This window comes from Neoarius graeffei, chromosome 10, assembly GCF_027579695.1.
Source record: "Neoarius graeffei isolate fNeoGra1 chromosome 10, fNeoGra1.pri, whole genome shotgun sequence".
Taxonomy (NCBI): Eukaryota; Metazoa; Chordata; class Actinopteri; order Siluriformes; family Ariidae; genus Neoarius; species Neoarius graeffei.
Genome location: NC_083578.1, coordinates 74,100,106 through 74,126,412, shown reverse-complemented (window position 1 = coordinate 74,126,412; position 26,307 = coordinate 74,100,106). Strand labels below are relative to the sequence as shown.

The 26,307-nt window shown below is 39.4% G+C and overlaps 2 protein-coding genes and 1 pseudogene across 7 annotated transcripts in view; 1 reads left to right on the top strand and 2 right to left on the bottom strand.

The window, feature by feature from the left end:
• LOC132893292 (tumor necrosis factor receptor superfamily member 14-like) overlaps positions 1-900 on the bottom strand; it is a 36,392-nt gene extending 35,492 nt beyond the window's left edge. Inside the window, exon 1 of one of the 2 annotated variants that reach the window (XM_060932269.1) lies at positions 614-900. The gene's annotated coding sequence lies outside the window, so the exon portion shown is untranslated. The remainder of the gene's footprint in view (positions 1-613) is intronic. The other variant, XM_060932265.1, reaches the window with a different exon arrangement.
• Positions 901-4,668: 3,768 nt separating this feature from the next.
• Positions 4,669-26,307, bottom strand: part of LOC132893290 (tumor necrosis factor receptor superfamily member 14-like) — a 29,920-nt gene continuing 8,281 nt past the window's right edge. For 2 of the 5 annotated variants that reach the window (XM_060932256.1, XM_060932257.1), the window contains exons 4-12: positions 20,858-21,249; positions 20,125-20,650; positions 10,563-10,688; positions 10,297-10,452; positions 10,090-10,177; positions 9,698-9,870; positions 9,571-9,608; positions 9,357-9,409; positions 4,669-8,267 (exon numbers count right to left, since the gene is read on the bottom strand). In XM_060932256.1, coding sequence (XP_060788239.1) covers positions 8,186-8,267; positions 9,357-9,409; positions 9,571-9,608; positions 9,698-9,870; positions 10,090-10,177; positions 10,297-10,452; positions 10,563-10,688; positions 20,125-20,506 — 1,098 coding nt within the window. In that variant the 5' untranslated portion in view covers positions 20,507-20,650; positions 20,858-21,249 and the 3' untranslated portion in view covers positions 4,669-8,185. Of the gene's footprint in view, positions 8,345-9,356; positions 9,410-9,570; positions 9,609-9,697; positions 9,871-10,089; positions 10,178-10,296; positions 10,453-10,562; positions 10,689-20,124; positions 20,651-20,857; positions 21,250-26,307 lie in introns of all 5 variants that reach the window. The other 3 variants (XM_060932259.1, XM_060932258.1, XM_060932260.1) reach the window with 3 other exon arrangements.
• On the top strand, positions 15,758-19,170 carry LOC132892674 (general transcription factor II-I repeat domain-containing protein 2-like; annotated as a pseudogene).

Here is a 26,307-nt window from a genome sequence, read left to right as displayed (position 1 = left end):
GGTGTGAATGTGAGTGTGAATGGTTGTCTGTGTCTATGTGTCAGCCCTGTGATGACCTGGCGACTTGTCCAGGGTGTACCCCGCCTTTCGCCCGTAGTCAGCTGGGATAGGCTCCAGCTTGCCTGCGACCCTGTAGAAGGATAAAGCGGCTAGAGATAATGAGATGAGATGAGGTTGTCAGCCATCACATGCCGTAATTACTATTTTATTTCTTTAAATATATTGTTAAGCTCAAGTAGTACCTGTTCATTAACATTTGCATTCATGTTTGCAGAAAAATATTCTTTTTAAAATAGTTGCAGAGACTGTGTTTAGTTATTTTCATTTGAAAAAAAAAATCAACAAAATATGTACTTTATCCTCAGGTAAGCCCTGTGATGACCTGGCGACTTGTCCAGGGTGTACCCCGCCTTTCGCCCGTAGTCAGCTGGGATAGGCTCCAGCTTGCCTGCGACCCTGTAGAAGGATAAAGCGGCTAGAGATAATGAATGAATGAATGAATGAATGAATATCCTCAGGTACCAATAATTTACATTAACACTGAACATTATAAAGGCAATAAACATGCCTGTATTTTATCTCTCTGTTTTAGTTAATAAGACACAAAATGCACCTTGTCTAGGGTGACCAGACGTCCCGGTTTTACCGTGACAGTCCCGATTTGGGGTTGTGTGTCCCGAGTCCCGACAAAAGTCTGTCGGGACACGGATATGTCCCGGTTTTCGCCACTCGCGACGTTAGGGGCGCCGCTAGAGGGGGAAAGTTAGGACGATTTTAGTGCCTGGCACTGACAGGGGGGCCTGTGAGGGATATTAATATTATTTTAATAGTATTGCCTTGTGTAAGTTTTTGAAATAAAATATTTCATTTCATCTGTTAAAATATGCAAATTATACATGGTTATGATTTGCTATAACATTTTTCTTGAATTATTTATGATATTGTCATTTCACCCCTCCACCCTTTTTACTAATGGTACAGTCTGATTCTGGGCGCGCTATGTGCGCAACAGAGCTGTACATTTTAGAAGCTGCTAAGCAGGAGCAGTGTGACGAATTATGAAGTCCGGATATCACACTGTGTGTGAAAAAAAAAATCACCTTTTTTCATAGGTATCTTTATTGTATAATTAAGTCTAGATGTTTTGCCATTGTTCATGTGTGGATTTATTGATATTGTTAAGTATTTAACTGTAATATTTTGCACATTAGCTGTGGTCAGAGATATCATTGCTATTGTTCATGTGTGGATTTATTGATACTGTTGCTAAGTATTTAACTTGAATATTTGAACATTTGCTGTGTTTTCTAATAAATGTGTGACGCCTAAAAGAAACCAAAAACACTTAGTGGATTTCTTGCAGTGCACTATGGAATTGTATCAAAAAACTAGTGTAGTTATTCATCAAGGCATACATTTGATCACATACAATAAGTCAATAAATGGAGGAAACAAAGGAATACATTTTGTAATCCTGATTATTGATGATGTTTGCTGGAGGGCTCTGGAGTATCCATACAGTCTCATTCATTCATCTCATTATCTCTAGCCGCTTTATCCTTCTACAAGGTCGCAGGCAAGCTGGAGCCTATCCCAGCTGACTACAGGCGAAAGGCGGGGTACACCCTGGACAAGTCACCAGGTCATCACAGGGCTGACACATAGACACAGACAACCATTCACATTCACACCTACGGTCAATTTAGAGTCACCAGTTAACCTAACCTGCATGTCTTTGGACTGTGGGGGAAACCGGAGGAAACCCATGCAGACACAACATGCAAACTCCACACAGAAAGGCCCTCACCGGCCCCAGGGCTCGAACCCAGGACCTTCTTGCTGTGAGGCGACAGCGCTAACCACTACACCACCGTGCCGCCCTTATCCATACAGTGATGCATGCAATTTCTCTCAACACAAACATTTGGATTGAATGAACTCCATAGGCTACTGAGTAGCCTAATAATAGTTGCTCATAAAAGAACTATATATCTTCCATAATATATATCATGGAATTTTCATTTTAAGGCAACAGTCTATTCAGTCTAATTCTGACAGTTCTGCATTTAAAATGTTCATAGACCAAATAATTGTATCACCTAAACTTGCTAGGTAGCTGATCACATGCATAGTAAAGTAGAAGTGCCAGCCAAAAACAGACTTCAAATTCAGTTGCTTGAGCTTGAAAATTTTACCGGGGGGCCCTAAATTGTAATCTTTCATAGGGCCCTGCATTTACTATTTTGATGAATTGACAGGAATCGCAAACTTTCCTGGTTACTGCCCCCTGGCCCTGTGGCATGGGTGTTTATTTAGCCACATTATTCCAGACAACAGAACGTGTTGCCATGCAACAATAAAATAAACATTAACTGGCGCGAATGTAATTTGTCTTGCAGCTAGCAGCAGTAATGCCGCAGCAATTATGCTGAAAAGAAAATGTACCTTTTCCAAAGATTTACAGGGCACCTACCCCTTCCTCCGAGAGGTGCAGAACAATGCGCACGAAGCCTACTGCACACACTGTAAGTGTTCCTTCTCCGTAGCCCACGGTGGTAACGCCGATATACAGGATCACATTAAAACTGGAAAAGATTCACTCTTCTTGTAAATATACGTAGGCTAATGCATTTTGTTTAGGGTGGGTGGATTGACAGTCGCCTTAGCTTTGTTCCTGTACTGAGTTGGGTAGCCTATGTTGCAAATGATGTGCGCTCCTGTGGGGGCTTTCCTCGGGCTGTCGCCCCTCTCCTCCTTTACTGCTGTTTTGTTTGAGTGTATATTCTCAAATCACTTGTCTGTTTTTTGTTTCTGTTTAACATACCATTCTGACAGTTTGGGCATATTGCTGTGTTGAACAGCTTGTTGCACCTTCCATTAAAGTGTTCACTTTTGTACACACCTTCTTGCTTTATTCATGCAGTTATGGGGAATGGTTAGTAAGGTTGATTCTGACCTAGGCTATGTTGAGGTCACATATCTACTTTTTAAGTTCATGCTATAGTGCATACAATTTTAGAGATATAGCCTACATGTGCATATGCATTCTTCTTGGTGTTCTCACAAACAGGTGAAATAAATCAGTTTAAATTTGGCCTATGGACATAGCCTGGCCTATTCTCAGCCATTACAAAATCTGTTGTCTGACCATAATTTAACTGATCTGTATACCACTATGCTACTAGATAACAAAATGCCTGTTTGTTTTATTTCATGTGAGATGTTGATAAATGTGAGCTTCAACAAAATGATAAGAGCACCTCTCTGAGTGTCATGTTTACGTAAAAAAAAAGGTGTGCGTGCACGAGCATGGTCGCGCGCAAAAGTGTCCCGGTTTCAGACTAGGGAAATCTGGTCACCCTAACCTTGTCGTGTTACAAAACAAGCATTATCTGCCCTGAAAACAATCCTGTAATGGAAACTTCCTGACTGCTGCAGATCACTGACATCTAATACTTCTTCCATAAGGGTTTCAGTTTACACAAAGCTTTTCAGTCAACATAAGTGGAGTCTGTGCTTTTCACCCTCAGTCTGAGCCAGAAATGAACTTGGATCTCAGGAAGAGGTATACTTTATCACAGGTCTCCTTTGTAGTTTCATTTGTTGATGCATTATGAAAGCAATATACGTCCAGCATGCTTTTCAAAATAATTCCTCTTTTTATAAAGCCCTGGGGCAGCACGGTGGTGTAGTGGTTAGCGCCGTCGCCTCACAGCAAGAAGGTCTGGGTTCGAGGCCCGTGGCCGGCGAGGGCCTTTCTGTGTGGAGTTTGCATGTTCTCCCCGTGTCCGCGTGGGTTTCCTCCGGGTGCTCCGGTTTCCCCCACAGTCCAAAGACATGCAGGTTAGGTTAACTGGTGACTCTAAATTGATCGTAGGTGTGAATGTGAGTGTGAATGGTTGTCTGTATCTATGTGTCAGCCCTGTGATGACCTGACAACTTGTCCAGGGTGTACCCCGCCTTTCGCCTGTAGTCAGCTGGGATAGGCTCCAGCTTGCCTGTGACCCTGTAGAACAGGATAAAGCAGCTAGAGATAATGAGATGAGATAAAGCCCTGGTTTTCCCCTACATTGCTCATGTGATGTTACAGCTGTGTTCAAAAATGTAAAACATGGTATTATGAAAAGTTGTGTGGTTGGAGAAGTTGGTCTTGTCAGCTTTTAAAATAGGGATTATATATACTTTCAACCTATAAAAACAAATATATACACATGGAAATACATGACTACAGAAAGCCATGGTCTAGTGGTTAGAGAAGCAGCTTTGGAACTAAAAGGTTGCTGGTTTGAATCCCCGGAGCAGCAGGAATGGCTGAAGTGCCCTTGAGCAAGGCACTTAACCCCCAGGCTGCTCTGGGTATGTTGTATGTCACTCTGGATAAGAGTGTCTGCTCTTAAAGACAGTAATATAAATAAAGAAAAGCAGACATTGGTACATGCACTATGAGACCAGTGGAAACAGTCATGTGCCCATTTAAGAAAAGACAAGAGGCCATTCTGGTTTTTGGTCTTACTTCAAGTGGAATGAGTGTAAATAGGAAGTAGACTGAGGGTGTTTCGCACACTGGGTCTATTTCAGTTTCCAAGTGTTCTCAAACTGATGAGTTGCATTTGTCGTGTCTATGTGAACACACCATACAGTAAATGATAATGCATTTGAGCAAGTGTGTATAAGCATGTATAATATCCATATATTTATTTATTCATACATTCACTCACTATCTTTCTGACACATACACACAGTTTACAGTCGATATTACTTTGCCTACACAATCAAATATTTTGCATAAATAAATAACTAAAAAATTTGTTATATTAGTTATATTAGTTAATTTCACATCAATAATACATTTACAATTTATAAAACAAGTGACATTTACAAGGGTATAGTAGGGTGCATCAGTTGCCCCCTAAAAATGAAAAGTTCCTCCGATCATGATGCATTTTTGTTTTTATGTTCCTTTTGGTAAGAAAACACACTGGGTGAAATATTTTGACAAAATTCAAAAGTTTAATGGTGGCACCAGGAGCTCAAAGTTATGGAAAAAGCTGTTATATTTCGATCACTTTTCATGAAACATTATGGCACCTTATAGAGTATACCAAATATCTTAGATACACATTTTTAGTACATATTCTAAATATATTATCAAGCACAGTTTGAGTTTTAGCTGTTCACTGAATCATTGTTCAACTACTTTTAAACAATACAAATGTATTATGAATCACATTAATGCTTCTCAATCCCTTGCAAAGGTTCTTAACACGATCTCTGGGTCACAAGAAATCAATAAATGGAGTCCAACATTGTGATTCAAACCTTACGGGAAAACATAAAATAAGCGTTTTTTGGAAAAAATGAACCTCATGGTGCCACCATTAGACTTTTGAATATGGTCAAAAAATTTTACAGGATGTCTTTATTGGTGAAAAGGAACACCCAAACAAAAATGCATCGGATTTTATGAAAGTGAGGGCAACTGATGCACCCTAGGGTATAGTTTTATGCAAACTTTTTATCAAGCACAAAGATGTTCATTATTTCTACAAAATCTTACGAAGAAAACAGCCAAATCCCTGAATAATTTACTTATTTTTAATGATTTTTTTTTTTTTACACCTGCCCTGGAGAGAATACCACCACTGTGTTTTTTCTTGTAATGTCCAGTAAGTGCCATCTGAAGAGGAATCTTGGTCCACTCCTCCATGCAGGCAACATTTTACGATCTTTTATATTCTGATGTGGACTTCGTTACTCAGGATATGAGGAGGATTTGAATTGAGAAACTGAGTCTAAAGTCTGTTTGGCTCATCGTATTATTGAAAGCTCTGTTTATAGCCAAGGTTGAACCTCCTGGCAGAGGTAAGGAAAGTTTGAGCTGAAATATCTTGATATTTCAGGAGAGACCCTGAATCACCAGCCACAAAATAGCCCCAAAGCATCACTTCATATTTTACAGTGGAATATCAGGTGCTTTTGCTTGTATGTAGTTCCTTTTTGTGACCAAACATGATGATATTGTGTATGAACAGGAATTGAGATTGATTTCATGATCACAACCCACAATGCCGACTGTAGGTGTATAATGACGGGTGAAGTTCAGGTTCTGCATTTTACTCTAAAATTAGTCTCAAGAAGGGCTTTCTTGAACACCTACAAAAAGCTCATGGGCCCAGTTCCTGGTGATTTTCCAACTGTTTTAGACATGCATAATTCTTTTTTTGTCATCGCTGTAGTCATGCTCAATGGGATTTTAGTTACTTATTTTTTACATTTCTGATTTGTGCAGGTCAACAACTGTCTGTCCCTTTTCTGCTGAAAGTTCACTGGTTTTTCCCATGGTAAGGGATGACAAAGGGATTTTACACGTGTGCAACCTCATATTTATCTCCAGGTCAATCAGGACATTGTTAAGTGCAGTGATTTCCCAGAAACTGGGAGGAAAATGGAAGTAATATCAAGTCCAAGAATGGCAGTTTGCTGACATTTATTTCGAATATTCCTTAGGAATGTTAATAACTTTGGCATCATATATTTTTAGAAAATATATCATTTTAAAAATAATAATAAGTTTAACTCTGCCCCAGAGTTAACTGCACTAGAACATTTTGTTCTTGAGGGTTTCCTCACACCAGAAATAAGTCCAGAGTTCAGCAAGTATAGTTTGTAGTCAGTCACGTGACTTTTGCTTGCGAGATTACTTCTGGTGAATGAAGTGCTGGTGAGGTAAACTGTCGTTATGCAAAGAGCTAGTGAAACCTTCTCCGACTACTTTTGCAGTTTAGAGGCCAAAACACGGTCAAGATACCTTCAGAAATTTGCTCTTTGCAATGGGATAAATCTTTACACATTAACAAAGAAGGATTTTTCCTATGAGTTGGAAAATTATCTGTCCATTGAGTTCCTTGACATCATAAACTACCTGATGCTGCAGACATCGTTCTACATGAACAAACAGATAAAAACCTGGAAGAGCATGGAGGTGTACAACATTTTATATGTGGCTGGGTTAAAGATTTGGGGATCAACACCATGATAAACCCTGATAGAAAGACAAACCCTGATAGAGAGAAATTAGTAGTGGTGTTATACAATCATTATTTGTAAGCATTTTTAAGTCATAGTGAAGATTTAGTTCTTGAGACAGTGATTAGTGAAAAAGTGAGTCAGACAGGAAGTGACTATTCTGATCAGACAACAAGAGATTATTCTACCACTTTGGTGGCAATACACACTGTAAATATTAACAATGGACTTAATAAGAAATAATGAGTGAACCTAACTCAGGTTTTATAGGACAACTGTATCAAAATTGAGTTATCATAAATCATGTCTGTTATGCTTCATGAACTTAAAATTTATTTATAAACTTTAAGTTTTACAACTTAATTATTGCACATTCACAGTAAACAAGTTATTTTAAGTATTGCACACTTACTGTATAATATGTAAGTTATTTTAACTCCCCATCTTAAGTTTACTTTACTTAGATTTTCTGATGCAATGAGTTTGCATACTTTTTTTTTTAAGTCAAGCCAATTTATTATATTCTGAAGAGTCTTAATCCGGGCGGCACGGTGGTGTAGTGGTTAGCACTATCGCCTCACAGCAAGAAGGTTTTGGGTTCGAGCCCAGTGGCCAACAGGGGTCTTTCTGTGTGGAGTTTGCATGTTCTCCCAGTGTCTGCATGGGTTTCCTCGGGGTGCTCTGATTTCCCCCACAGTCCAAAGAAATGCAGGTTAGGTTAACTGGTGGCTCTAAATTGACCATACCGGTAGGTGTGAATGGTTGTTTGTCTCTATATGTCAGTCCTGTGATGACCTGGCGACTTGTCCAGGGTCAGCTGGGATAGGCTCCAGCTTGCCTGCAACCCTGCACAGGATAAGCGGTTACGGATAATGGATGGATGGATGGATGGATGGATGGAGTCTTAGTCCATGTCTGTCTTCCTTGTTTCTTGAGGGATGCAGGTTGAGTCATACTCATGGCTTTAATGAAAATGCTATCTTCTTTGTGATAACTCAATGAAGAAATTACTATGCAGCACTCCGGGGTGATGAAGCCTCTGTCTGGGATCCCAGCTCTGTGTTTCAGGTGAATGTAGTGACATCCAGCAGGGATGTAACGTTCACAAATCCACCATAGTCCCCACAGGCAGGCCTTTGCATTTAATCTTTCTTCTTTATTATAACTGTCTTTTCTTGATCCCCAGTGAGGACAGGGAATTAAATTCTGACACAGATGTGATTGTGTCCTGATCTTCTGGTCTGGGTGATAAAACAGGACATGAAGAGACTCCATTCATATAGTCCATATGGGTTGTGTACTTTTAATCATTTTACTGCTGAAGGAATGATTGGAAAATCCATTACAATTCTGCTGCTTGATTACAGCAAAATAAATAATATAGGAAAAGAGAGATGCTGATTGCTGTTGTATAATTCTTGTTATCCTATCCACATTCACTGGATATGAGCAATTGTGCACTCTGATTGGCTACTCTACTATTAGGCTATCAGCTCATATATCGTGAGTAGGGAAACACAAAATGGCGGAGAACATCAAGTCAGATATATCACTTTATCAAGTGTTTAGAAGGAACAGAAATAGCTAAAAGAATAGTCCCCCCCAATAGATAGATAGATAGATAGATAGATAGATAGATAGATATCTCCTGGACCACACTCCAGCCCAGTTGGTGGCAGTAATGCACTTTTAAGTTGGTTTGCCAACCACCCAAAAAAAAACCTGAAGAAGAAGAAAAACAAAATGGAGGAGCGTGTTGCTGAACCAACCGAGGATGAAATAAAAACTCTACTCGAAAACAAAACCACAAAAAAGCAACAAAATATGGAATAAAAGTATTTGATGGTAAGAACATATCTTTTTTTTTCCAAGAATTATTATTATAGCATTTTTCACAAATTGTTACTGTCATTTTGACGGTTTGTTTACATTCTAAGTGGAAATGATTTTGTTGGACATTTTGTATAAAGGTTTTATTTATTGAATTTGCAAAAAATAAAAACGCTCTGTTTCTTAAAATCCAGTGAATATGGACAGAACAAAACAGTTATTCCACTCAATCTCATCGTACATGGCTTATAGCCAACTCGGTGCTATGCGTCTTGTCGGCTATCAGTTCATGTATGACTCGATTTCATGGAATAACTGTTAATTATACAGTTTCTTTAAAAACACATTTTACACAGACAACTTAATGTAATGCAATAATAAAAGAACCAAATAAATAATCAAAATGTAAATATTTCTTTTTATTTAATCTTGGATTCAGACCTACAGAGACTATATTTTTACATTTCTAATAAAAAAGATGTTTCTCACATGATCCTTACCTGCTTTGTGGTAGAAAACATGTTTCTGAGGTGGGTGTTTGGACGGGTGTTTCCTTGGAAGGAAAAAACAAATCTTAAATCAATTTCGTGGGAGAAAACATTTAATAATGATAGAATCTTTTGTTAAATGTTTATTCTACAATTTATTTTACTGATTACTGCTACCTAGTTCACTATATTTGCATAAATACTAAATACTTATAAGTTCACATACATTTTCATCTGGATCTGTTTCTGTCTCAGGATTCCTAACTGGTTAAAAAGCACAGTTTGAAAAACAATTTTTAATCAGTATTTTCTTGGAATGTAATATATTTTGTAGATTAGGATGAAACACTTACCTATATTTCGGTTACACTTGCATTTCATTCTGAGATATAATCCTACTAGTGTAAGAACCACAACAATGCAAACTATGATTATGACTATAAGAGCCACTTGAACTTTTTGTCCACACTTGACATCAGATGTTGTTGTTCCTGGTTTTATTTCTATAAGTCCCAAATCTTCACACCTGTGAAAAGAATCAAGATATCATCTATTCATCAATGCCCAAGAAAGTTTAGAGTATATTCTATGGTGCACATGCTGTTGCATATATTTAAGATCTGTAAACAGTGTTTTTATTTATATATTATGCTGAACTAATAATCTGGTCATGAACACTTAACTGACAACTAATCACAACCTTCATTCACTATTTATTCAGTGATTTAATGAAGTGAACACTGACTTTGTATGTTGTTTGCACATTTCAAGTGAGCCATCAGAGTAGGTGCCATTTTTACATCCGGCACATTCAGCATCTTTACTTGCTGTTCCTGCACACAGATGACTTCTGCTCAGTCACAGTAAATAATCACAGCATTTGCAGCTGAATAATTTGTTCCAACATGCAACTGGGAATGTTTACAGTACATAGCACATATATTACATCAACCTTTCTGCCTTATGTATTGTCCAGGGCTGCATTTTGTGTGTTCCACAGCTTGTGTACAGCTGCCCTTTTCATCATTAGTACAGTAAAATCCCTCCTGCGGCTCACAAACTGTATCTGAAGTCTGTGTGCAGGCTGCCTTTACTCTTAAGCCCTGTCCTGTGAGAAACAGCAATGTTAATGAATAGAATACATTTACAATACCTGATATATCCAATGCACACTGAATTGTATATAAAATGTAGATTTCTTACAAAGAACAGACTTACCAGGATCACACACTGTACAGCTAAGGCAATTTAGAAGACCATTGGGCTCAGAGGTGAAAGTCAAGTCAACACATGGCACACAAGTCGTGCTGATAAATTCAGTGCAATGTCTATAAACACGGCTTCCTGAAAAATACATTAAAGGTGAACTGTCAAAATAATGTTTTAATTAATCGCTAACCCAGTCCAACTATAAATCGTTAATGAATCCTGCACTGCAAAAAATGATATCTTAGCAAGTGAAAAATCTTGAAAATAGTTGAAACGATCTAGCATTTCCTATTAGAAGAATACAAGACACAGATTCTGAGATTATTAAACCTAGTTCTAGAGCGCAACCAACTTATTCTAAGATGTCTTATCAAGTAAAAATCCATGCAGCAAGATAATTTCACTAGTATTAAGTAATTTTCTCCTCAAATTCAGTTTTCAGTTTTTTTGCAGTGTGGCTAAATACACTGAATTATGGAAACCCATCTGTGACACCTTTTATTGTTGTAAGTGGGGAATTATAATGGCTCATTTGTTTAATAACCCCTAACCTTGTTCTAGTGACAGTATACATTTGTCATTGGGCTGGAGAATCATTCAGTTTCATTCTCTCTCTATCAACAAGAACTGACAGGGTGTAATAACCCTTCCATCCATCCATTATCTGTAGCCGCTTATCCTCTTCTACAGGGTCGCAGGCAAGCTGCAGCCTATCCCAGCTGACTATGGGCGAGAGGCGGGGTACACCCCGGACAAGTTGCCAAGTTATCACAGGCCTGACACAGAGACAAACAACCATTCACACTCACAATCACACCAACGGTCAATTTAAAGCCACCAATGAACCTGACTTGCATGTCTTTGGACTGTGGGGGAAACTGGAGCACCCGGAAGAAACCCACGCAGACATGGGGAGAACATGCAAACTCCACACAGAAAGGCCCTCAAAGGCCGCTGGGCTCAAACCCAAGACCTTCTTGCTGTGAGGCGACAGTGCTAACCACTACACCACCGTGCCGCCCGGTGTAATAACCTCTTACGCTAAATTTTGTAACACCACTAGAAATATTTCAGTATAATTGATTTCACAATACACATATTACAACCTTATGTGAAATGAGGGTGCACCTACTCAGTGGAAGTTTAGATTTCTATTATTATATTCACACATTGTGCATAAAGTTGGCTACTAGTGGAAAACACACACACACACACACACACACACACACACACACACACACACACACACACACACACACACTCTGCAGGTAGCCATAGTACAGAGGGAAACCATAGATAAGCGTTTTTGTTCAGTATCATGGTCAGTACTGCATGCAAAACAAATATCAGAGGCACACAGCCTACAGTCAATAAATCTAAATCAGCTGGACCAATGCCTCAGTGGAACCAGAAGCTGACTGCACACCCTGGTAACACTGTTTTTTTCCCCCCCCCTGCTCTCTTTTTAATGTCCTTGTTGCATACCTACATGGCAACATAGAGTTTCTTTCGTTTGATGCAAAATATGTTAACATAAGCACAATCCTGTATTTATTTTAAAACATCTATTCATCATATTAAAATAAAAATTACCTAAATGCTTAAGGTAAGTTGCTGACTATTATGCAAATAAGGGTTTTTGCATATTTTGAATGGTTTAACAGGCACTGATCATTTAAAACACACCCAGAGTGGAAAACATTATATTTAGATATGCTGTAGCAGTGACTTCCTATTTTATCACAAGACATGGAAAAGAAAACTGCCAGAGCTTGTACAATTGCCTAAAAAAGTATTATTTCTCCAAATTTTATTGAATCACTAACAGTGTTTCACCTATGACATTAAGCTTGCAGAGAGAGAGAGAGAGAGAGAGAGTGTACTTGCTACATATTGAGGAAAGGAACACCTTTTTTATTATTTTTATTTTTTAACCAACAGAGTCAGGACATTTTGGGGAAGTGGGGACATTTTGACTGGTCCTCACTTCTTCAAAGGGCTGTTTGAGAGTTAAGACTTAGTTTGAGGGTTCAGATTAGAATTAGGTTTCAGTTAGGGTAAGGCATTTAATTGTGATGGTTAAGGTTAGGGCAAGGGGCTAAAGAATGCATTATGTCAGTGACTGTTCCCACAAAGATAGACACACACATTCTTGTACTTTGTGTGTGTGTGTTATATTAACCAAATGCTAATGTTGCCTTAGATTTGAATAAATGTTTTAATTTATTTGAATATTCTCCAAGTTGTAATGCGGAATAGCCTGTTATTCCAATCTATGGCCCAAACAAGAAAGAACCTTTTTATATAACTTTTTTTTTTTTTATTATCCTGGCCTAGGAAATTATTCTAGGAGGAGACTTTAACTGTAATATGGACCCAAATATTGACTGAATGCCTTGTCAGAACTGTACATGTAACCAATCCAGGAAAATAGTTGGCAATTTCAGTGGTGCTTGAAAGTTTGTGAACCCTTTAGAATTTTCTATATTTCTGCATAAATATGACCGAAAACATCATCAGATTTTCACACAAGTCCTAAAAGTAGATAAAGAGAACCCAGTTAAACAAATGAGACAAAAATATTATACTTGGTCATTTATTTATTGAGGAAAATGATCCAAAATTACATATCTGTGGGTGGCAAAAGTATGTGAACCTCTAGGATTAGCAGTTAATTTGAAGGTGAAATTAGAGACAGTTGTTTTCAATCAATGGGATCACAAAAGTCTGATCTTCACAACACATGTTTGTGGAAGTATAACACAAACAAAAGATGTCGGAGGACCTCAGAAAAAGCGTTGTTGATGCTCATCAGGCTGGAACAGGTTACAAAACCATCTCTAAAGGGTTTGGACTCCACCAATCCACAGTCAGACAGATTGTTTACAAATGGAGGAAATTCAAGACCATCGATACCCTCCCCAGGAGTGGTCGGCCAACAAAGATCACTCCAAGAGCAAGGTGTGTAATAGTCGGCGAGGTCACAAAGGACCCCAGGGTAACTTCTAAGCAACTGAAGGCCTTTCTCACATTGGCTAATGTTCATGAGTCCACCATCAGGAGAACACTGAACAACAATGGTGTGCATGGCAGGGTTGCAAGGAGAAAGCCACTGCTCTCCAAAAAGAACATTGCTGCTTGTCTGCAGTTTGCTAAAGATCATGTGGACAAGCCAGAAGACTATTGGAAAAATGTTTTGTGGACGGATGAAACCAAAATAGAACTTTTTGGTTTAAATTAGAAGCGTTATGTTTGGAGAAAGGAAAACACTGCATTCCAGCATAAGAACCTTATCCCATCTGTGAAACATGGTGGTGATAGTATCATGGGTTGGGCCTGTTTTTCTGCATCTGGGCCAGGACGGCTTGCCATCATTGATGGAACAATGAATTCTGAATTATACCAGCGAATCCTAAAGGAAAATGTCAGGACATCTGTCCACAAACTGAATCTCAAGAGAAGATGGGTCATGCAGCAAGACAACAACCCTAAGCACACAAGTCGTTCTACCAAAGGATGGTTAAAGAAGAATAAAGTTAATGTTCTGGAATGGCCAAGTCAAAGTCCTGACCTTTATCCAATTGAAATGTTGTGGAAGGACCTGAAGCGAGCAGTTCATGCGAGGAAACCCACCAACATCCCAGAGTTGAAGCTGTTCTGTACGGAGGAATGGGCTAAAATTCCTCCAAGCCGGTGTGCAGGACTGATCAACAGTTACTGGAAACGTTTAGTTGCAGTTATTGCTGCACAAGGGGGTCACACCAGATACTGAAAGCAAAGGTTCACATACTTTTGCCGCTCACAGATATGTAATATTGGATCATTTTCCTCAATAAATAAATGAGCAAGTATAATATTTTTGTCTCAGTTGTTTAACTGGGTTCTCTTTATCTACTTTTAGGACTTGTGTGAAAATCTGATGATGTTTTCGGTCATATTTATGCAGAAATATAGAAAATTCTAAAGGGTTCACAAACTTTCAAGCACCACTGTATATCATTGATTTAGGGCTCCATCATCTGTGGAGGGCTTTAAACCCAAAGAAAAAAAAAACAATTCTCTTGTATTCCCACAAACAAAAATTACATAAAATTAAATGAGCATTTTCTGAAACCCTTTGAAACTAACATAGTACATAACATTGTTAGTAAATTTACAAGTAGCTTGAAGCATTTGTAATTCACTAAGTATTTTGTAATTATAAGTCCTCAGTAATCTGGAGTTTATATACAGTTCTATCTCAAAAAGAGAAAGGCTGCTAACTTTCCTTTTGGGGGGGGGGGGCTCACTGACCTGCTGGTTCTAAGCATGACAACAGCACTTTTTATTTAAAAACATAAAAATAATTATTTATTTTTAAAAATATGTTACTATAGTATGTACACTACATTTTTTAGTGTTCTCCTGATTACAGGTCTGCTGTAAGCCAGACCTGCCATCAGGCGGAATACTAAAGAAGAAGATAGCACCATGACCACGCTGGTTAAAGTAGTAAATGACCTACTACTGGGCTCTGATCAGGGTTGTGTCTTATTACTTGACCTTAGTGCAGATTTTGACACCATTGATCATACTATTACCCTTTATAGACTAGAAAATTGGCAGCATGGTGGTGCAGTGGTTAGCACTGTTGCCTCACAGCAAGAAAGTTTCAGGTTCAAACCTCATGGCTGATGGGGGCCTTTTTGTGTGGAGTTTGCATGTTCTGTCTGTATGGATTTCCTCTGGGTGCTTTGGTTTCCCCCACAGTCCGAAGACGTGCAGTTAGGTGAACTGGCTACTCTAAATTGTCCATTGATCAAGCTTTGACAGGGATGGGCTCCACCAGGTTTAAAATGCCCTTGACACACCAATGATGGACTGTTAAAATGTGTGCCCTTACAACCTAGAAAATTTTGTTGGAGTGAAGGGAATGGCTCTTTCCTGACTCAGGTCTTTTTTTGTTAGCTTGTTGATGCAAACTGTAAGGTTAGGATAAGGGTAACATACTAAGGCACATGTGTCAAACTCAAGGCCCGCCAAACAATTATATCCGGCCCGCGAGACCATTTTACATTATCGTTATTAATGGCCCGGTGATATGATGCGCTGATAACACACAAACTGCATGTCCCATAATGCAGCGCACCAACATTCCCGCGTTATTCAAGTCAAGCATCTGCTACTGTCTCTATGGTTACTGTCTGTAAAGCTAGCCTTTGACAATGGCGAAAAGAAAAGTTGATTCAGAAAATAGAGCCTTTCAAAACAGATGGGAGGCTGAGTATATGTTTACTGACATTGCTGGCAAACCCATGTGTCTTATTTGTGGAGCCAATGTGGCTGTACTGAAGGAATTTAATCTAAGAAGGCACTTCGAGACATCAGGACAAGCTGAAAAACCTAAATGCTGACCAGAAGCTACAGAAAGTAGAGGAGCTAAAAAAGAATCTGTCATCTCAGCAGACGTTTTTCACCAGAGCTAAAAACACAAAATGAAGTTGCTGTGAAAGCAAGCTATATCGTGGCAGAAGAGATGGCCAAAGCTGGCCAGCCATTTACTGAGGGAGAGTTCCTGAAGAACTGTATGCTGAAGGTGTGTGACGTTTTGTGTCCAGACAAAAAGCAGGTGTTGGCAAATGTAAGCCTGAGTAGAAATACAGTTGCTGATCAGATTTGTGAGATGGCCACGGATTTAAGAACACAGTTGACTGAAAGGAGCAAATACTTCGTTGCATATTCTCTTGCTGTTGATGAGAGTACTGACATTACTGACACAGCCCAGCTAGCCATTTTCATCCGTGGCGTGGACTCCGACTTGACTGTTACAGAGGAATTATTGGACATTAAATCAATGCATGGGACAACGACAGGAAAAGACATTTTTGAAAATGTATGTGAAAGTGTAACCGACGTGAAACTTCCCTGGGACAAACTTGTTGGACTTACAACCGATGGAGCACTGGCAATGTGCGGTGAAAAAAGTGGGCTCGTGGGAAGGATGCGAGTAAAGATGCAGGAGAACTGCACCGGTGAGTTGACAGCATATCACTGCCTCATACACCAAGAAACGCTGTGTTGTAAAGTGTTAAAAATGGAAGAAGTGATGAACACTGTAACACAAACCGTGAACTTCATTCGAGCTAAAGGTTTGAACCACCGGCAGTTTGAGTCTTTCCTGCGAGAAATTGATTCAGCGTTTACTGACATTCCTTATCATACAGAGGTGCGCTGGCTGAGTCGAGGAAAGATTCTCCAAAGAGTTTTCGATCTACACAAGGACATTTGTCAGTTCATGGACAGTAAGGGGAAAGACTGCACAGTGTTGCGGGACGAGAAATGGAAATGCGAGTTGGCGTTTCTAGCTGACATAACGGGCCATCTCAACGACTTGAACCTAATGCTCCAGGGACGTGATCCCATTATCATTGACATGTATGATGCTGTGAAGGCATTTCAAGTGAAGCTGCTCTTATGGGAGACACAGATGCAGCAGTGCAACTTGCCTCATTTTCCCTGTTGTCAAGTGCTGTTGTCGAACCAAGTTGGTGCGTCGATATTCCCTAATGCGCACTTTGCTGATAAGCTGAGTGCACTGAGTTCTCGCGGTGCTTTCGAGACTTCGAAGCACAAAAAAGCAACTTCGAGCTACAACCCCGATTCCAAAAAAGTTGGGACAAAGTACAAATTGTAAATAAAAACGGAATGCAATGATGTGGAAGTTTCAAAATTCCATATTTTATTCAGAATAGAACATAGATGACATATCAAATGTTTAAACTGAGAAAATGTATCATTTAAAGAGAAAAATTAGGTGATTTTAAATTTCATGACAACAACACATCTCAAAAAAGTTGGGACAAGGCCATGTTTACCACTGTGAGACATCCCCTTTTCTCTTTACAACAGTCTGTAAACGTCTGGGGACTGAGGAGACAAGTTGCTCAAGTTTAGGGATAGGAATGTTAACCCATTCTTGTCTAACGTAGGATTCTAGTTGCTCAACTGTCTTAGGTCTTTTTTGTCGTATCTTCCGTTTTATGATGCGCCAAATGTTTTCTATGGGTGAAAGATCTGGACTGCAGGCTGGCCAGTTCAGTACCCGGACCCTTCTTCTACGCAGCCATGATGCTGTAATTGATGCAGTATGTGGTTTGGCATTGTCATGTTGGAAAATGCAAGGTCTTCCCTGAAAGAGACGTTGTCTGGATGGGAGCATATGTTGCTCTAGAACCTGGATATACCTTTCAGCACTGATGGTGTCTTTCCAGATGTGTAAGCTGCTCATGCCACACGCACTAATGCAACCCCATACCATCAGAGATGCAGGCTTCTGAACTGAGCGCTGATAACAACTCGGGTCGTCCTTCTCCTCTTTAGTCCGAATGACACGGCGTCCCTGATTTCCATAAAGAACTTCAAATTTTGATTCGTCTGACCACAGAACAGTTTTCCACTTTGCCACAGTCCATTTTAAATGAGCCTTGGCCCAGAGAAGACGTCTGCGCTTCTGGATCATGTTTAGATACGGCTTCTTCTTTGAACTATAGAGTTTTAGCTGGCAATGGCGGATGGCACGGTGAATTGTGTTCACAGATAATGTTCTCTGGAAATATTCCTGAGCCCATTTTGTGATTTCCAATACAGAAGCATGCCTGTATGTGATGCAGTGCCGTCTAAGGGCCCGAAGATCACGGGCACCCGGTATGGTTTTCCGGCCTTGACCCTTACGCACAGAGATTCTTCCAGATTCTCTGAATCTTTTGATGATATTATGCACTGTAGATGATGATATGTTCAAACTCTTTGCAATTTTACACTGTCGAACTCCTTTCTGATATTGCTCCACTATTTGTCGGCGCAGAATTAGGGGGATTGGTGATCCTCTTCCCATCTTTACTTCTGAGAGCCGCTGCCACTCCAAGATGCTCTTTTTATACCCAGTCATGTTAATGACCTATTGCCAATTGACCTAATGAGTTGCAATTTGGTCCTCCAGCTGTTCCTTTTTTGTACCTTTAACTTTTCCAGCCTCTTATTGCCCCTGTCCCAACTTTTTTGAGATGTGTTGCTGTCATGAAATTTCAAATGAGCCAATATTTGGCATGAAATTTCAAAATGTCTCACTTTCGACATTTGATATGTTGTCTATGTTCTATTGTGAATACAATATCAGTTTTTGAGATTTGTAAATTATTGCATTCCGTTTTTATTTACAATTTGTACTTTGTCCCAACTTTTTTGGAATCGGGGTTGTACTTCGCAACCCATTTGCCGTCGACGTGGCAACTGCACGTGCACAGATTCAGATGGAGCTGATAGAGCTGCAGTGTAATGGGACACTAAAGGCTAAATACGAGACTGCAGGGCCTGTACAGTTTATTCGCTCCATTCCTGAAACAATGCCTCAGCTCCGTCTACATGTGGATGAACCCTGTGCATGTTTGGCAGCACATATCTCTGTGAGAAGTTGTTCTCAGTGATGAAAATTAACAAATCGGCACACCGAAGTCGTCTCACTGATGAACACCTACAGTCCATGTTGAGAATCTCCACAATACAGAGCCTTACACCAAACCTGAACGAAATTGTTAGCAAGAAGAGATGCCAAGTATCCGGCTCTGACAAAACAGCATAAGAGCAAAGACAACTGAATGTTGACAACTGAATGTTAAAACTGAAAAGTGAATGTAAAGCACACATTTTATTTATTTTTCAGGGCTTTTGGACCATGCTCATGTTTTGATTTTGTATTGTTTAACATTTTTATGGAGAGCAGAAATATTTAAAGATATTTGAAGTTTATTTTTCTAAAATGGTGATTTTGAGGGAAATGGAAATTCTGATTTAATTTTTTAATAGTGGAAATGCACGATTTTGATTTCATTTTTCCATGTTTTTGCAGCATTTTCATAGTTGTAACTTTTATAATTTTGACGAGATATATCTCGAGAGCAAAGTATTTAAGTTGAATAAAGTTTAAGTTTATTGTGAAATAATATTCCTGTCTGCTCAGAACATACTTATTTTTAGTGTGTTCAATAAATGTTTATCCTGTTCGGCCCGCAACCTAAAGTGTGCTTTGAATTTTGGCCCCTGGTGCAATTGAGTTTGACACCCCTGTACTAAGGTAATGTTTGATGTTCCACAAGGTTCTGTTTTAAGTCCACTGCTTTTTTTATTTATATATATGCTACTTCTGGGTAATATTATTCATAAACATGGTATTAGCTTTCACTGTTATGCTGATGACACACAGTTGTATGTTTCAGAAAAGCCAGATGAGAAACAACAGCTTCATAAAAATTATTAAACAAAAGGCGCCATAAGACTTTAACAGCACATGCTTGAACTTGTGCATGAAGATCAAAATGGATTTATAAGAGAAAGACAGGTCTTTCATTATATCAGACAAGTACTCAATATATTGTGTGTAAAACAAGATTGCCTGGACATAGCCATTTTATCCCTGGATGTTGAAAAAGCTTTCAATAGGGTGCAATGGCCATATTTTTTTAAGCTCAATCCAGGTTTGGTGTCGGAACAAAGTTTATCAAATGGATAAAATGCTTGTGTAGAAACCCCACCATACCTGTAGATGTACTGACACATAATCCTGTTATCCAGTGAGCATCTGTTTTCCAGTTGTCCATCTGTCCTCTAGTGAGAAGCTTGTGGAAGGCTATCCCAAGTGTTTGATTTAAGTTCAAGCAATTAAAATGGAATGCCACCAACCACAAAGAAAGTGCATATTCAACCCAGTGAAAATCCGATATAGTAAATAAAAGCTGAAATAAATCTGTCTCTTTGCTATTTATGTTGAAATAACCACGTATGGAACAGCATGGTGGTGCAGTGCTTAGCACTGTTGCCCTGGAGAAAGAAGGTTCCGGGTTTGATCCAGGGCCTTTTCGTGCAGAGTTTCCACGTTCTCCCCGTGCCTGCATTGGTTTCCTCCCACAGTCCAAACACATGCGGATTAGGTCAACTGGCTAAATTGCCCATAAGTACCCATTGAATGTGTGTCTGTCTCTCTAGCCCTGCGATAGACTGGCGACCGGCTCAGTGTGTGCCCAGCCTCTTGCCCAAATTCAGCTGGGATTGGCTCTCCTGCAACCCTGATGGACAAGTGGTATAAATAACATAATGACCTCTTATGGAAATAAAGTAGATACCCTAACTGATATAACACAGGAATATATATGATAACATGAAATGTGTGGAGTTATGAAAAACTGAGTTTGAATATCTTTCATCTCGTATATGTAAACAGTTGGCCTGAACTGTACCATATCTGTATATTATCTAAAAGACATTTAGCTTACCAGGTGCACACATGGGGCAACATTCTCCATTTATCTCATATTCAGCTCGGGCGCAAGTGCAAAAACACAGTTCAATGTTCAAGAGTAATGTAGCAGCAATAAACAATGTATGCACCAAACTGAATTCCATCTTTAAAGTTCTGTTGAATTCAGTCATTTTCTTGGAATAAAGAAACGTTTCCTCTGCACACTTCATATGTCCCAGTGCTTTTCCCCCTTCAATTCATTTGTTAGCACATACAGCAAACTTGTATTCCATCGAAGCCAGTCCTTTTCTGGGTATTCCGAGTCATGTCCAGTATTAGACATATCTTCTTACGCAGCTCATCACTTTGATTTGCTGATTTAAAAGACTGGGATCCATGTTATACTTTTCCATTTGTGAGCAGAAGCTGAAAAGAAAGCACAAGATTTTAAAATCAGTGGAGAACGTATGATTAAGACATACAGTCATGTCCATAAATATTTAGACAGTGACCCATTTTTCGTAATTTTGCCTCTGTCCACCACCACAATGGATTTGAAATGAAGCCATCAAGATGTGACTGAAGTGTCAATTTTCAGCTTTAATTCAATGAGTTTAACCAAAATAATTGCATTTACTGTTTAGGAAATACAGACATTTTTACATAATCCCTCCAAAGGCTCAAAAATAATTGGACAAAGTAACATCATTATAAATATATGCATCATTTTAATACTTGGATGCAAATCCAATGATTGCCTGAAGGCTGGAACCCATGCACATCAAATGCCGAGTTCCCTCCCCTGAAATGCTTTGCCAGGCCTTTAGGTTCAGTTGCTGCTTGGTTGCAAGTCTTTTTGCCTTCAGTTTTGTCTTCAGTAAGTGAAAAGCATGCTTACATGCTGATTGACTATTTCTGTCTGCTGCAGTATCTTTCCCTTTGTGTGGGTCTTCTAGTCTTATATTTGTTGCTGTATCTGTATCCTAAGCCATTCCTTCTTTTTCTGTATTTGCTTTCTCATTCTCTCTTCAACTCACTTTCTGACCACTCTTGTGTCCATCTATTTCACCTTCACTGCACACACTCTCTCTCTCTCTCTCTCCTTAAGTCTTTTAACCACAAAATTAATACCTACTTAGCTGGGTAACCTAGCAGATATTTTCAAACCATCACACTTTTTTCACTGAATTGTAATGGTCCTGGCTTGCACCTATCCTGCCCTTCACTAACCTAAACCATGTCAAATCGCAGACTCTTCAATATCCTCAGCCTCTTTTTTACTCTGCTTTCAGAATAAAGCATGTCAACCATCTCTCTCTTCACTGCCTTCATATTTAATGCGCAGGGGTCTCAGAGGAGGACCATGATGGATACTGCTGCGGTGTGAACTCTTTTTTTTTTTTTAAGGCAATTTTTACCCAATTTCCTCCATAATTTACTCATGTCCAATTTCCACCCATCAGACAGTCAAGCCAAGTTTATTTTATAGCGCTTTTAACAATAAACACTGTCGCAAAGCAGCTTTACAGAAAATTAAAGACTTTAAACACAAGCTAATTTTATCCCTAATCTATCCCCGATGAACAAGCCTGTGGCGATGATGGCAAGGAAAAACTCCCTCAAACGATATGAGGAAGAAACCTTAAAGGAACAGTCCACCGTATTTCCATAATGAAATATGCTCTTATCTGAATTGAGACGAGCTGCTCCGTACCTATCCGAGCTTTGCGCGACCTCCCAGTCAGTCAGACACGCTGTCACTCCTGTTAGCAATGTAGCTAGGCTCAGTATGGCCAACGGTATTTTTTGGGGCTGTAGTTAGATGCGACCAAACTTTTCCGCGTTTTTCCTGTTTACATAGGTTTATATGACCAGTGACATGAAACAAGTTCAGTTACACAAATTGAAATGTAGCGATTTTCTATGCTATGGAAAGTCCGCACTATAATGACAGGCGTGCTAACATCTTCTGCGCGCTTCGGCAGCGCATTGATACGGAGCTCAGATATCAATGCGCTGCCGAAGCGCGCAGAAAGTGTTAGTACGCCTGTCATTATAGTGCGGACTTTCCATAGCATAGAAAATCGCCACGTTTCAATTTGTGTAACTGAACTTGTTTCATGTCACTGGTCATATAAACCTATGTAAACAGGAAAAACGCGGAAGAGTTTGGTCGCATCTAACTACAGCCCCAAAAAATACCATTAGCCATGCTGAGCCTAGCTACATTGCTAACAGGAGTGACAGCGCGTCTGACTGCGTCTGACTGACTGGGAGGTCGCGCAAAGCTCGGAGAGGTACGGAGCAGCTCGTCTCAATTCAGATAAGAGCATATTTCATTATGGAAGTATGGTGGACTGTTCCTTTAAGAGGAACCAGACTCAAAAGGCAATGCATGCTCATTTAGGTCCACAGACAACATGTTTATAAATAACTTGCTTCTATAACAGTGCCCTATATAGTCACAAAGTATAACTGTGTAGCCAGGAAATTCATTACATTGACATACAGTGGTGCTTGAAAGTTTGTGAACCCTTTAGAATTTTCTATATTTCTGCATAAAGATGACCTAAAACATCATCAGATTTTCACACAAGTCCTAAAAGTAGATAAAGAGAACTCAGTTAAACAAATAAGACAAAAATATTATGCTTGCTCATTTATTTATTGAGGAAAATGATCCAATATTACATATCTGTGAGTGGCAAAAGTATGTGAACCTTTGCTTTCAGTCTCTGGTGTGACCCCCTTGTGCAGCAATAACTGCAACTAAATGTTTCCGGTAACTGTTGATCAGTCCTGCACACCGGCTTGGAGGAATTTTAGCCCATTCCTCCGTACAGAATGGCTTCAACTCTGGGATGTTGGTGGGTTTCCTCACATGAACTGCTAGCTTCAGGTCCTTCCACAACATTTCGATTGGATTAAGGTCAGGACGTTGACTTGGCCATTCCAAAGCATTAACTTTATTCTTTTTTAACCATTCTTTGGTAGAACGACTTGTGTACTTAGGGTCATTGTCTTGCTGCATGACCTACCTTCTCTTGAGATGCAGTTCATGGACAGATGTCCTGACATTTTCCTTTAGGATTCGCTGGTATAATTCAGAATTCATTGTTCCATCAATGATGGCAAGCCATCCTGGCCCAGATGCAGAAAAACAGGCCCAAACCATGATAGTACCGCCACCATGTTTCACAGATGGGATAAGGTTCTTATGCTGGAATGCAGTGTTTTCCTTTCTCCAAACAAAATGCTTCTCATTTAAACCAAAAAGTTCTATTTTGGTCTCATCTGTCCACAGAACATTTTCCCAGTAGCCTTCTGGCTTGTCCACATGATCTTTACCAAACTGCAGATGAGCAGCAATGTTCTTTTTGGAGAGCAGTGGCTTTCTCTTTGCAACCCTGCCATGCACACCATTGTTGTTCAGTGTTCTCCTGATGGTGGACTCATGAACATTAGCCAATATGAGAGAGGCCTTCAGTTGCTTAGAAGTTACCCTGGGGTCCTTTCTGACCTTGCCAAATATTACACGCCTTGCTCTTGGAGTGATCTTTGCTGGTTGACCACTCCTGGGGAAGGTAACAATGGTCTTGAATTTCCTCCATTTGTACACAATCTGTCTGACTGTGGATTGGTGGAATCCAAACTCTTTAGAGATGGTTTTGCAACCTTTTCCAGCCTGATGAGCATCAACAACGCTTTTTCTGAGGTCCTCAGACATCTCCTTTTGTTTGTGCCATGATACACTTCCACAAACATGTGTTGTGTAGATCAGACTTTGATAGATTCCTGTTCTTTAAATAAAACAGGGTGCCCACTCACACCTGATTGTTATCCCATTGATTGAAAACACCTGTCTCTAATTTCACCTTCAAATTAACTGCTAATCCTAGAGGTTCACATACTTTTGCCACTCACATATGTAATATTGGATCATTTTCCTCAATAAATAACTGAAGTATGGGGCGCCACGGTGGTGTAGTGGTTAGCGCTGTCACCTCACAGCAAGAAGGTCCTGGGTTCGAGCCCCGTGGCCGGCGAGGGCCTTTCTGTGCGGAGTTTGCATGTTCTCCCCGTGTCCATGTGTGTTTCCTCCGGGTGCTCCAGTTTCCCCCAAAGACATGCAGGTTAGGTTAACTGGTACTCTAAATTGACCGTAGGTGTGAATGTGAGTGTGAATGGTTGTCTGTGTCTATGTGTCAGCCCTGTGATGACCTGGCGACTTGTCCAGGGTGTACCCCGCCTTTCGCCCATAGTCAGCTGGGATAGGCTCCAGCTTGCCTGCGACCCTGTAGAAGGATAAAGCAGCTAGAGATAATGAGATGAGATAAATGAAGTATAATATTTTTGTCTCATTTGTTTAACTGGGTTCTCTTTATCTACTTTTAGAACTTGTTTGAAAATCTGATCATGTTTTATATCATCTTTTTGCAGAAATGTAGAAAATTCTAAAGAGTTCACAAACTTTCAAGCACCACTGTACTTCATAGTGCAGACAGGTTTCCACTATCACATGACAGCTACCAACCAGAGAGGAGATGGTCATCATATGTTTCCTCCAAGACACATGACTCCAGCTGACCACATTTTTTCAATATTTTGCTTACTGGTGTAAACGTATAAGGGACATTCCACCGAATGGGTACCATTTGCTTGTTGTACCACTCCCAAATTAAACTTAATTTGTTATATCTTTTCAACACTGATTATAATTACACGCATATTTAACTATTCAAAATGTTAAAAGGCTACGCTATTTATTTATTTTTTTTACAAGGTTTGGAAGTCAAAGGTGGCTGCATTTTTTCAGTCCTGTTACCAAAACTCAAAGTAACAGGACTGAGTTTTTAGCCTAGGATTAGCTAATACATGGAATTAAGCCACATGGCGTCTTCACTAATAGCATGACCACACTTAGCACATTCTAGTGATTTACCAAAAATCTGTATTTTTAAAATAAACAAATATCATCTAAGAAATAATTTAAGTAACAGGATAGTATGTTGACATTGACCTTATCAGTCAAAGTTAAAAAAATCATCAAATATACAGAAAAGTAAATGAGAGAACTAACTTTTGGTCTTCCCATGGCCTTCAGAAGACACAACTGATGTAACTTCCTGTTGAGCCTGTGATTTATGGAATGTTCCAAATTTGTCAGATGGGGTAATATGTTTGGGTAACAGGACTGAGTGAAAACCCAGGGACACGACTAAAATATGTACTTTAACTAAGATATTGTGGATTTCTTATGAAAAAAATATATTTAAACCATGGATAGGATATGGAGTCACACAACAGTGCAAAAGAAAAAATACTGTTTCTGAAGGATTTTAATCATAATATTTCATAGTTAAGTATAAAGTTAGAGTGCAGGGACAGGTTGCGCATGTTATTTTTCAGTGTTTTAGGTAGTTTTTATTAATCCTTACAATTATATATCTTAAATTTTAAATCAGATCAATGTGCAGGACATTC